Below are 13,758 nucleotides of genomic sequence, written 5' to 3'. Positions count from 1 at the left end.
TCCTCATATTGTTTGCTTTGTATTTATCTGCAGTGATTTTCCTCTGCCATTTTATCAGCCAGTCACTTAGTGCCATTAGATCCTTACCCATGAGCAAGGTGGGACCACCAGCAAAATGTATCAGTTCACAATTCATTAAATCCCTGGATGATCTCAGACTTCTCTGCATAACACATGCCTGAACTTATTGCTTATAAAGGGTCATCTCTCTCTTACCAGCTTAGGTTTTTTAAAGATTCTTTGTTGGGGAATCTCATCTTTTTTCTGAACTATGTAACATATATTAATTAAACCATTGTAATCCACACACATATTAACTCTTTCAAAGAATTCTTTGGTAAAGCCATGTTACTTCTTCTACTTCTTCCATATTTTGTCATACTTATCTGTATGACTACAAATTCTGCAATTTCTAAACTACATGTATCCTACTTGCACCCTTATTTTAACAACTTCTGTCACATTTGTATCTTAATACTCTGGTACAGCGACTAGTCTAGCTGACACATCACAGCGGAAAGCTTAACATTTTTCTTCTGGAGACAGCTAAGAGCTCTTGCACAAATGCTAAATAGTCCTGGCAATTTGGTGTTACCTGCTCTTTGATTTCTTTTCTGTTTCTTCTATTGTTACTTCAACTTGAAATAGTTGCTCTGGCTCAGCCACTGCAAAGGAAGTACATGTGCAATGGATTGACCTTTTCTGTTTTGCCATAGCACCTCTTTTACACTTTGAAGATTTACTGGCCCCCCAGGCTCTTTGACAGGTTTCTGATGTCTTTGAAAAAGAATATATTATTATATACTATGACTATGACTTTTGCGAGTTGGTTTTTTTTTTTTCCTCAAAGTTGTCCTTGTCCTTTCTTACTATATTTTTAAATTTAATGTCTTGGGGTTATTCTTTTATGTGGAGAGATATTCCCTGATTTGGAATCGAGATGTTCCCTGATTTGTTCCTTGATTTTGATAATTTTCTGAAGTTTTTCTTCATAATTCTAGTTTACTTTGCTGTGTAAATATGTATTTTCTTTTTTCCTTTTTAATTTAAGATTTTTTGGATTTAGATCCAAATACATTCCTATACATTTACAGGAAAGCAAGCAGCAAGATCTAGTTGTGTCAGAAAACTGTGACCTAACAAGATCTGCAGTGCTTCTAGATCCATATAAATTACAGAAGTGTGTAAGTACCTGTAGAAAAGCACCCTCTGTCAAGATTTTCCATGGATCCAGTGGCATAGTCAAAGACAAATGAAAATTAATTGAATGCATCTGGTTTTCAATTTAAGAAATACTAAATTTATTCTTCCTTATTGCCCAAGTTCACTGCCATACAGATGAGTTATTCTCCACTGTGATTTTAATTTGGAAGTGAATTCCTCTACAAAAAGCTGATAGCTTCTAGGCACTTTTCTTGTTTTCCTGTTCTAATCTCTTTTAAAATGTATGATCCAGATTACCCATATTTTGTTTATGGAATAACAGGAACCGCAGCTGAAAACACATGCTAAGACTGGTATTGTAGCTATTAGAGGGAGTCAAGAGAGAGCTTTTTGGAAGAGAGATGATGAGAGAGACACGTTGATAAGAGTAGAAGCAGCTGTCTATGGCCTTTGAAATAAACATCTCTGCATGAAAGAAATGTCCAACTTTCCTCAAATGGTCTCCTGTTAACATAGATAACCTACTATGTGCTGAACAGGGATTTACTGCTCAGGCCAAAGGCAGAGGGCTTCCTGAAGCTCATTAATGGCATTACCATGCTGATCTAATGTATATGAGCAGTATACTAACCGTTTGTTGACACTGGTCAAAAAAACCTTGCTTGAACCATACTTAATTCTTAACTGTGAATGACAGAAATAAAACAGCCAAATTAGAAACTTTTAAATGTAATGTTTATTCATTGTCATTCTTTTACCGTAGTACATTTGTCTGCATATTTCAAGGCTGTACAAAGGCTGGTCTTAATGTTTAATACCTATTAACAGACTAACCCATTTTAGTCAATAATTTACCCCTCCTGCAACCAGAGATCGGATATATACCATGAACATGAGCAAAGAAATAAAATACTGATAGATGTTGTGAAAAATAGAAGAAAAATATAGGAAAGTAAACAAGAAAAAAATAAATAAGCATGTGTATTATGAATGTGACTTTTAGTATTGTGTATCTTAATAGTGAAAACAGATCTTTATAATATTGTGGCTATACTAACCATGAAGGGAATGAGAAATAGAGTACCAATGTCATATTACTGGACAGTCTGGGAACAGAAGGGGTTATGTCAAAAGACACGGTAAGTGTCACTGATGGGGTAAAGGTGTTACTGGTAGGGTACTTGATCCTACAAACAATACTGGAATGGTGCTTACTACCATGGGTAATCTCCCAAGACCAGATGGTAATGGTACAGGCACTGGCACCAAGGGAACACGACTTGGGTTTCCTGCTGCCTGGGGGCTTCTAGAAGCTGGCTTAAGTGCAGACATAGACTCAAAGTAGACTTCTGGCTGCTCTGAGCTGTGTACCTGGTTCACAAAGGTCGGCTCCAGGGCACTGAACTGCAGAGATCTGATCTACCTCTTATTTTCTTAGACCAAATCCTTAGACCCTCTGATGCTTGCCCTGGAATGAGTCCTGATTGCAAACTCTCACAAAAACAGTGGGTAGGCCAGTATATATCTGCAGGGCAAAAACACACCTTCTCCGGGACCCCTTTGCAGCAGCCTCACTGGGACGAAAGGCAAGGATGCAATAGATTCACTGGACAACACTGGAACTATGCAAGATAGTAAGTATTATGCATGTTAAGATCTATGCTAGATATGAACTTCATGTTGGTAGGAAAATGGGCACAAGTAGTCAAGTGCTGTAACTTGTACCCATTCATCAGTCAACGCATGAAAAAAAAGGTGAGAAGGCAGCCATGAGGGAAGAAGCAAGCTTACACAACCCTCTCCACCCACGTGCTCCTCATCATCCCTGCTACAACATGTATCTATGCTGTCAGTATCACACAGGCCTAGTTTGTCCCAGATCTAATGACAGTTCTGCCTGAATGCAACCTTCTTAAAAAAAAAAATAAAAAAAACCAAGGCCCAAACAAACATGCAACCATGACAACTTAAATTGATGAAGAGTCTCATCTACAAAAAAACAGTAAGTAACATCAGTTAAGAGGTGGAGAGCCCCTTGAAGCCATGCCATACTCATCAGGTCAAACACTTGGTTTAACAGTGGTGATCACCCCATACCTAACATGAACATCAACTTAATTTTTTTTCAGAGGGTTCACAATTTTTCCCATGAAGACTAAAACGTTATCCTTCCTTATGACCAATAAGAAGGCCCTGTTGAAATTAATGGTAGTCGGAACAGACATAGGCACTATTTCCATGCCTGTGGCAGCTGCTGCTTCAGTGCCAGTCTCATCCACCTTTACCACAGCCTTATGGATAGCCTGTGAAGAAACAGATAAGTTACAAGTCAAGGGGGTACAGAACAAGTCACCTAAATAACAACTTCAGCTAAAAGAGCCCGAAGATATTACTGGTAAGAAACAAGCATCAGAGGGACTGGTGTGAGTCCACTGCACGAAGAGCGAAGTTGGAAAAAAAAATCAGCAGGCTACATGCTTTCTCAGCCCCAGAGAGGAAAATCCCATCTCCAGTGTAGAGGTATGTCCCTGCTAGTAAAAATATTTGCTTTGTTTCTTATTCCCTGCTCCCACTTATCCTGATCTGTGGGGCTAGACTAAAGGTCAAAAGAGCACAATAGTATATATCTGTTCATATAGTTGAAGAATTAACATGAAGATTAGTGCAATGAATAGCATCCTGCAATTGTTTTCCATGTTCCTTAAAGTCTTGGAAGAAATGGGAGCGAAGGAGAAGGGCCAGAAATGGAGGACTAGAGAAACATGTGAGTTTTAGCTTGCAAAATCAAGACCACTAATTCACCAACTTCCACCTAAGGTCCTGGACCTAGTTGTTTTGTTCATATTAGACAGTGAAATTTGCAATGATTGTCAGATTTAAACTCTAGATTTATTGAAATATGACTTATCTGTAGCTTTTACCTGGGCCTGGCAGTAATGAGACTCTGCTCATAGGCTTGAAGCCAAATGTTTTTAATAACCGCATTTTCCTTTCTCCCAAACATTTAAATTAAGCGCTGTTTTTTCTCTCCCCTCTATAAAACACCAGCAATGATACATCCTACAGCTCCCTACTTGCCCAGAGGCAGTCTAAAGAAGGCAGACACAAACAGAAGCAGCAATGTAATAACTGCAACATCATGCCACAGGAGGGTACCAAGGTGTGGAGAGGCAATGTTTTGGTCATGTCTGTTTTATAAGGCTGCCCCACACAGATCAAAAAGATCTCCTAAATTAAAAAATTACAGGCTTATAACCTGCCCTAACACAATTGCACTGACAGCACAAGTAACAAGGGTGAAATACTCTGTATCCCAACATTTGCCTTTTCATGTGAAGCAAAGCCTCTTTGTATGAGTTTTGCACTATGAATGGTTGTAAAGAAAGTGATGTAAGTATCAGCAACCACAGGCCCATAAAACAAAAAGCAGTATGACTTACCTGGGAAAGTCTGTGCTGGGGCTGCCCAGTGACCCCAGACAGGTCAGCCTTATCAGTGAATATATCCATGATGCCCATTGTATATAATAGGTTTTTTAGGTCATATGTCCCATAAAGAGTGAATTTTGGAAGATACAAATTTACTGAGCCTCTAGAAAAGAAAGACAAGAATATGGTGAAACTTTTGATCAGATATTACAGTATAACGCAGACTCTTGAAGAGAGAAACACACTTTGCTTTCTCCCCAGACACGTTGCTCACTGGCTCTTTCTAGCCTACATGGAAGATGTATAGCAATATAAATTTGGAGAGAATAAAAGGTTTATAACAATATTGAAAGGCTGGTTGAGAGGCTAGGGTTGTATGCTGCTGCTCACTCTGCAGTGAGCCAACACATGAACAGTGAGATTGACCCAGCAATCATTCAGCACAACAATACAGAACATACATATATATGTGCAGATATATATATATATGTATTCTTCTCCCTAAGAATCTTCATCTGTCATTTGCAGAGGTTAGTGGTATTTTATGCATTCTGCTGGAAGCACCTTAATCATGTGTCACTACTGAGGATACAGAGGATTCACCTTATGAAAAAATGAGTCTTTTAGGTATCTCAGACTGGACACAAAAAAATCCAACTCATCCAAGTTTACCGTTTACTATTGAAAAGTGAAAAAAATGCTGACCTTGTGTGTCTATCATCTAAATCAGGACAGAAAAGCTGAAAAGATATACCAAAGGAGCAGGGCAATATGTGGTGGTGATTGTATAGATGACAAAGTGAAAAACAAAAGCACATTGATGGAATCTAGTTACTCAACAGGTAATTCTTTTTCTATGTCAAGTTCAATGTCTGATTTATTAAACTTTTTTTGAAAGCAACTAGTTCACTGCTTTCCATAAATTAATCAAAGCTCTATATTTCTGACTCATTTCTTCCTTGTGCTTTCAGTAAGGAATTAACAATTCAAAGGTTAAACCCAACATTTACAGCTAGAAGCAGCAGAATGAGTCAGAGGTTAGTGGTAATACTGGCAGTAAATACTGTTTTCTGGTGAGAAACCAGGACGACTGTCCAGGGTTCCAGGTCAGGGAGATGTGGCACACTTCATGAAGCTAGCCAAAGAGCAAGTCAACCAACAGACACGTGGAAAGGGATAGAAAGGGGTGGAAAGGGATAGAAAGGGATGGAAAGGGATGGAAAGAGCCCATAGCTCCAGCACAGTACAGCATCTGAAGCCAAGTCTGGCTGGTACCCAAAAATGAGAGTGCTAGTGGGTTGATAACAGGTTGCCGATCTCTAACTTCTGTCTAATTTCTGACTGTGCTGATTGTTGTCTCAAGTGAGGGTGCAACTGTCATTGAATCATCTGTCTTGCTATTACATAGACTCATCCACAAGCCCCCTCTTGGTTTCAACTTGCAGAAGAGGGAAAGCCGTAGGCACACAGCAACAATGCGATCAGGCATAAAGCCCTGTGTTACACTTTCCAGAAGAGAAACTGATGTTTTCTCTGCAGTTCAGACATTAAATAGATCTCAGCTGTCTGTACTGGGAATAATTCGGAATTATTCCCTGTTCAGCAGCCAACAGTAATGAAAAGTGTTCCTCACAAGGCTTCTGCATCTCATGTTAACGTAAGTTTACAAATAAAGAAACAGGGACAAAAATATCTTGCCCACTGTCCTTAATCATCCCATATCATCCATCAAACCCATTTATAAAGACCACCCAGAGACTCCAAATAATAAAAAGGCAACCAGTTGATTTGAAAATCAGAGGGGAAAAGAAGACTTTCTGTCATTTTCCAGGAGAGAACACTCATGATGAAAAATGAGGAGCAGTGTGAAACAAGCTCGTCTTTGACAGTGATGCCTTTTTATATTATTTGTTATACATCTCCCATTCATGGCTTTCAGGAAGATTATTCCAGTTTGGGGAGGTGGGAAGAGGATGGGGAGAGGAGATATAAAACCTCTCCAGTTGTACTTAGTATCCTTCTGCTGATTTTAAAGACAATTGTGTTTCTTTGACAAATGTGATTCATAAGCATCTTGATTCACCATCTTAATTGTCCTGTAGTGATTTTAGTCATCAGCCACATAGCTGCTCACAGAAGTTTCACAACTGTGAAGGTGCACAGAGAATTACTCTTTTCTGTCTTTTTTTTTCCTTTTTGATGGAAAAAGTTTTTGATTCTTTTGATAATATTTATCAGTGAATCAGAGTTAAGAGCATGACACTGGTTTTGTTTTTCAGTATTAGCAAGTCATTTTTGTCTTAACAATTGGTTACCTGAAACACTATTTTCAAATGTGTATGTGTGAAGGTCTCTAATGTGACACATTGGATTCATAAATGAACACAAGGGCTTGATTCTGTAAATCTGTTGTGCCTGTGGTTGTACACATCAAAGGCTACTACTACACATGATACTAAATGGAAGGAATCTAAAGGTGTTTTTAGAAAGCACATAACCATTCTTCCTTCTAGTCTCAAAGTTACCTCAAAGCAAGTGTTGCTTATTCCCAGTTTGCCTTCCTACATCTTCAGACAGCTTGAATACAGTGGCTCTGCAATGTGCCAGCTGCTCTATACACTTATCATTGAGCTTTGCCCTCACAATTCTCAAATGAAAGTTACCAATTCAGTGTTAATTACTGGTAACTGTAATAGGCAGAAAGGAAGCAAGAGACAAGAAAAAAGGCTGAAGTGCTAGGAATTTACTTGTAAATAGGAGAGGGCAGGGGATCTTTCTCAAAAAAAGTGAGATGAGGTCTTAAGGTAACAAACTGGGGGCTATGGAGAACTGAAGTGTGGAAACAAAATGCAGAAACAGCAAAAGTCCTACAGCTGTGCAAGTTTTCACTTTGTGCAGTACTGAATGTGAAAACAGAGACACCAAAAAGCCAGATTTCACTTTGATCAGTGGGAATTTTTCTGTAAATTAAAACATAACTAAAAATTGTATTCTGATACAGCAGACGGAAACTGATGTGTCTCCTTGCCTACCATCTGTACCAAAAACCACAGAATTTTACCTTGGTTGGACTAATGTTTTCCACCTTGCCATATGTTCACAAGACAATTTTTTCTCCAGCTTCTTCATTCTTCCGGGATCGGGCAGAATAAAATACGCTGATGCACCTCCTTTGTAATCCATTTGCACCACAGTGGAAGACAGCTCTTCGTCATAGCCGTGCTTGAACAGGCCCATTCCAAACATCATCGGAACTTGGATGGCCTTGTTCCCATCCACAAAGAATTTGTTCTTTTTAGTGTACTTTGGATCAAAAGGTTTTTCCCATTCAGCTTGAAATACAAGAGACAAGAGTTATAGGGTATTTTGAGGACATGAAACTATAGGACATATCACCATAGGACATATTCATAGATGACAGAAAGTGGTACAGCTGGATCAGCTTCAAAGACAAACCAGTTTGCAAAGAGCTCTTGACCTTACTGAACACTCAGAACAATTCAACAACACCACACAGTAGTCATAGTGTGATGTAAAAAACTCCCTCAGATCTCACAGCAGGCTGCAATATCCTTCATTTAGATGAGATACTGAGTGTTTTAGTGTGCTCTTTTCCTCCATGACAACAGTTTTAAGGAACTTTTAAAGCCCTCGTATGATGCAACCTTTAAATGAGAGCTCAGAAGAAGAAAGATACTCTCCTTTCTGTATTCCCACACCAAAATAGACTTGTAAAGGGTGACACAAGGGATGACTTCTCCGGAGAAATGAAGGGATTCAGGTTGCTTGCAGAGGGAACGGTTTTATATGCCACTTCAATTGACGGCCAATAAGGTCATGATAATTCTACCATGTTGCTGGGTTTAAAAACAAAACAACAACAGAAACCTTTTGTACTGTCATGCTCACAATAGTAAAATTCCAAAGGCTGCTCGCTTAGTTATAGTGAAACAAACTGATTCTTATCCTCAGTGGAGAGAAATTTCTAAGCTAAATTCCAGCTATCCACCTCATTCATTTCAGAGACTGAGCATGACTTTGAAAAAAGGGGGAAAGTTGAGGGTGCTAAAGTAGATTTTGCCTTCTCGAACAAACCAAATTTTTTATCAGATTTAGTGGGCAAAGGCAGATCCACGATGCTAAGTAAAAGAAGTGCCATGAGGCAAACCATGAAACAAGATACAGCCCCTTTTGTCTTCTGATTCTTATTTGAATAATGATTACTAGACAGCTTGGTGCAAATGAAATAATTATCATCGTCTGTTTCCATCATCTGTGAAATAGACATAAATAGCACTTATTTAATATTCAGACTTAGTGCATGTCTTGGGCTCTGAAAATATAAATTGACAACTGCCAATACTCTGAGACAGGAAAAAATGTTAGTTTTATGTTTCTTCATTAGCAGTGACTTCTTCTATCATCAGATATATAACAGGCAGAAGTGACATGCTTAAGGAAAAAGAATAAATAAAAAGCAGAATGAGTTACAGAAACATGAATGACACAAGTCCTGAAATACTCAAACAACATTTATCTAGTGCTCAACTCAGGGTAAAAAGCAACTTCATAAGGAGCTTTGCTTGATTATAAACTGAGTTGGATGTTAGGATTTAGCACACAGATTAGACAGAGGTGATAGTCACTAATCCTTTCCTCCTGCTTCAGAGGAACTCTCATTCCTATGCTCTCCTGTCTCTTAGGAGGTTGCTTTCTAGGGATGGCAACTTTCTCAAAATCTTCACGATGTTCAAGTGGATGAACAAACCCTATGCTACAATACTTTGTGGTGATCAGCTCAGTAAGGGTATGGTAAGAGACTGGTGTACTGTAGTGGCATAGCATGCCCGCTGGCTGAAAGACAGGAAAATATTGCCAGGCTTCTGTCCTTAGGGAAGGACTTCCACACCACACCATAAAAAAATGAGGAGAGTCACCAGAACTATGCAAGGAGGTTGTAATGCACAGAGAGTAGACAAGAGCCTAGAAGTGTAGACTGATTATAAATGTACTGAGCTTTAGAGATCCTCTCAAGATTAATCCCAGCCTCTAGATTAATTAGCATTAGTCTACTCTCAATTTCAAGATAAAAATCCTTATTATTGCTGTTAATGCCATTCTTTAATCTATTTCCTTTAAAACTGAAGAATTAAAACTGAATCTCCACTATCTTTGGAGGAGCTGGGCAATGATTTTGGTAACAAGAACCAATATCTCATGTCAAACTAAGCTTATTTTTAGAACATGTAAAAGTTAACTGTAATACATAGTTATCTTTAATACAAGATTTCTCAGGCTTTTGTCCACATTGTGCTACTAAATCTATTGCTCCTTCTTCAAAACGCTTTCAGTAAAAGAAAAAAATCAACAACTTTTTTGTTTTGAAAGACATGCCTGATGCTAAATAAAAGCCTTTCAAGTATGCGTTCAAGAGAATTGAGAGACGTCAATCATTTGTATTCCAAACAGCTCCTTTTAGCTGTGGCCAAATCTTCAGAGATTAACACAAGGAGCAGAGATACAGATGAAAAGCAAAACAAAACAAAAATATGGGTTTTCATTACTTTGTGGGGGGGAAGTCTTATATTGGGGAGGAGAGTGGAAGCATCCAGGTTAATAGTTTTTAAACAGCAGCGTTTCTTTTAAAGGATTATAATTTCTAATACATTCTCTCTGTTTCAATTAAAAAGCTTAATGAATTTTTTTATCAGATAAATACAGAACATTATTTTTCTGAGTACAATTGCTTTGTTTTCAGAATACATTAAAATGAGTAAGAGAGAGAAGGTTTGAAAGAAGACACAATATCTGTTATTAGACCACTGATTGAACCTTACAGCCTTGCTCCTCTTCTTCTCATTGGACCAGCAGTCTGAAAAGCTCTGGGAAGATCTGTAGACTGTATCTAAGCTGACTGCACAAGTTAATTAAGAAAAACAAGCTTATTGTCATTAGGCTTGTATTTGATACTGGTGGGTCCATCTTGTCACTGGAAAATATTAGAATCTACAAATCAAAAAAAAAAAGGTTGAAAATCTATCCCTCTAGACATGTCAGGACTACAGCCATACTATCAGTAAAGGCATAGCTAATAAAAAAAATAAAAAGGAGAACGTGTGTGTGAAACTAAAGCCACTGTTACACATTTAGCTGTGGACACATGCACACACTCAGTAACAGCAAAACTATTGAGTAAACATATTTTCTTTTAGGTAAGATGCTAAGTTTTACTTTAACAGTGTCCTCTGAATTAAACTCTGAACTTGCTAAACAAAAAAGCACCTCAAGTGGATTTCAAATTACTTCCTAACCAACAAAGAGTGTAATAAACTGTTTAAATCCTCCTAGATTCCATAGGGTTAGATGCTTTACTGAATGTCTTCATCTAAGTATCTTTCACTTAATCTTCAACAGAAAAGAAATGTATATATTAAAAGATACATAAAAAAACGCCATACATTTTGCTAGGAATTATCATCAGTGTCAATCAGAACATAATTTCTAATAGTTTTGCTTCTAATTAAGTGCAAGTGAGGACCCAAAGGAAAACAAGATGCGAGTCCACCTGCAAAACCATATTGTAAAAAAAGGTGATGAAGTCCACGACTGACCTGAGGAAATAATGTATGAAGTGAAGTAGGAGAATATTGTATGTATATCTTACCATTAAAATAAATATAGCTAATAAGGAGAATTTCAGTAAGTGGATCAAGGTTGTTTATCAGGTCCTTGATTTTCCCATTGGTTCTTCCAGCTACATATTCATTGATCTTTATCTGGGCTTGATCAGCCCTCTTGAAGTTCATAGGATAAACTTCTCCTTCATAGAATTTTCTGAGATTATTTAAAAATCTCTCTTGTGGCTTCAGTTGGTCAAGCACAAACAGGACATTTCCCATATTCAGCTGTAACCCATTATTCTTTCTGTTAATCATTTGCATGAGTTGACGATAACCTTCATGTATTTCATTTTCAGAAATCTGACGTGGGTTAAAGCTAAGGACCCTAAGAATCTGTGTCAGCGTGTCTGATCTGGCACCCAGCGTCATCATCGAAAAGGCAGTAGAGATGCTCAAAGGAGAGAAGAAAACATTCTGATTGCTCTCAGAAGAAATCTCTTTGTAGAAGCAACATGCAAACTGACAGATGCTGTTCCCTACAATCTGCTGTGGCATGTTTCGGTTTTGCTGGCCTCTTTGATTTTGGTTTCTTACGCCTTGGTTGTTAGGCTCAGAACAATAACGGTTGGAATGAATCCCAACAATTAAAAGACACAGGAAAAACAACATCTTCATTTTTGTATAACTCTGTAAAAGAAGAAAATAAAAATTACATTTGGCTTACAAGTCTTTTTACCTTGTGCTTAGCAATAAGTCAATCCCTTCACTGTACAGACCTGGCTTGGTACCAGTGATCCCAAGCCATTTGAATTCAGGGACACTGGCTTTCTATTTCAGGGAAGTAGACTCCAGAAAATTACTCAACCTACTGAAGAAGTTATGAAAGAATAAAAAATTAAAGTTAAAGAAGGATGAAGTAATACCAAAGACGCCCTCATTAAGGTTAGGCTACAATTCCTTTGAAACTCTTTTTTTCCCAGTGTTCTGCTTTTAATGTTGCTTTAAGTGATAAAAAGCTGTACATCAAAAGTAGAGATCTATAGAGCAGAAAGTAAGGGAGCCAGTCAAAGCTAGTCAGTTAAATTTAGCAAGATGAAAAATCAAAGAAGAAGAAAGTCGCAATATTTATCCCTTGCAAGAATTAAAATATTATCATATTTTTGACTGGGCTGCATGTAAACATAAGGCAGGCACCAGAGAGAAAGTAAATGCACTCGTTAATGAGGAAATGATGAACATTTACAGTGATTCCATAGAGCTTGAACAATTGAGCACCATTAAAAACCAAACCAAACCAAAACATAACTTCCTCAAAACTAACAAAAGAGATAAATATAGTTTGAGTAACCAGGGACTTATCAAGATCCTGGAAATACAGTGTTGCTTATTAAGAAAGGGAAAATGAGTATGTACACAGAACAACAAATGGAAACAAGTGCGTCTGATGCATGCAAAGCTATGTCCAGCTCAGTGACTGAACTCAATCACCTAAACATTAAAAAAATAAAAAAATAAAAAAATAGAGGAAACTCTAGAACAAGCATGGTGTTTTTCATCAGAAAGATAGCAAAGGGTGATTTTGGCAGAGAAGGCTGCAATGGGGAAACGAGCGAATTCTGGAGGAACAAAGACACTAAAAGATACAAGTAGAACAGGAAAGCCTTTTCCAGAGTGGCACGGACACCATCCATTCCACATCTGTGGGAACTCTGATAACTCTAGAAATTAACACTAACTGTCCCACACTTGGTGCAACAACTTTTGCCAACAGACAGAAGGAAGTAAAGATGTGGAATATATGGAAATCCAGAACATCTTCCTGTGGTATGTGATCACTTTACCTACAGGATCTTTAATAAAAGAAAGTACTCTCTAGAGGATAATGTAAGGATTTTTCAAAGGGGAAAAATATCATAGGTTTCTGACTTGCAAAAAGAAATAGTATTCAGATTCATGCCTTGTAAAATTGTTGAATACTTATCAGCTCCCACCATGACCCCACATTCGTGTTCTCCACTTTACAGTGATTCTCCAAAATTTAGTGAACTCAGAATGTTCATCTCTGCTTTAATAATACCTGCTATAAATATTCCTTAATTCATACCCTTTGCATATCATGGTTATATCAACAATACTATCACTAGGAAGGGCCTGAGCCTGATGACAAACCACTTTCAGACGGTTCACTTTCATATCCAGAACACATTTAAATTTGAGCTCTTTGATTTGTTTGTCACTTGCTCCACCATCACTAATTCTTCTAGCCTACACCTCTATCCACAGCTTCTTTTTTCCAAGTTCTGGAGGCTTTAGAGATCAAACCTTAAGTCCCCACTTCCATTTCATTTCATGCTCTGCATTTGTTATTATCATCCATTTACTTAATTTAACTCTCTAAAACATTTTGATGTGCAGTTTTCCTAAAAAAAACTGAGTTGTGCTGTACAAACATGACTATCTGACAAAGGACTTATCTTTTCTATTTAAAAAAACCCAACAAAACAACAAAACCACAATAAATCAATATAAAAAGCTTTAAATTGCAA

General features: G+C 37.7%; 1 protein-coding gene across 1 annotated transcript; it reads right to left on the bottom strand.

Annotated features, from left to right (window-relative positions):
- Window positions 1-3,278: 3,278 nt before the first annotated feature.
- On the bottom strand, window positions 3,279-11,767 carry LOC104541247 (alpha-1-antiproteinase F-like). The gene is made up of 4 exons (XM_010185251.1): window positions 11,257-11,767; window positions 7,654-7,924; window positions 4,605-4,755; window positions 3,279-3,467 (listed from the first exon to the last, which is right to left on the bottom strand). The coding sequence occupies exons 1-4, from the start codon at window positions 11,765-11,767 to the stop codon at window positions 3,279-3,281; spliced, it is 1,122 nt and encodes a 373-aa protein (XP_010183553.1).
- Between the last annotated feature and the right edge of the window lie 1,991 nt (window positions 11,768-13,758).

Source organism: Mesitornis unicolor, unplaced genomic scaffold (genome assembly GCF_000695765.1).
Source record: "Mesitornis unicolor isolate BGI_N332 unplaced genomic scaffold, ASM69576v1 scaffold27805, whole genome shotgun sequence".
Taxonomy (NCBI): Eukaryota; Metazoa; Chordata; class Aves; order Mesitornithiformes; family Mesitornithidae; genus Mesitornis; species Mesitornis unicolor.
The sequence above is the reverse complement of the archived record's forward strand: the minus strand, read 5'-3'. Positions and strand labels throughout refer to the sequence as shown.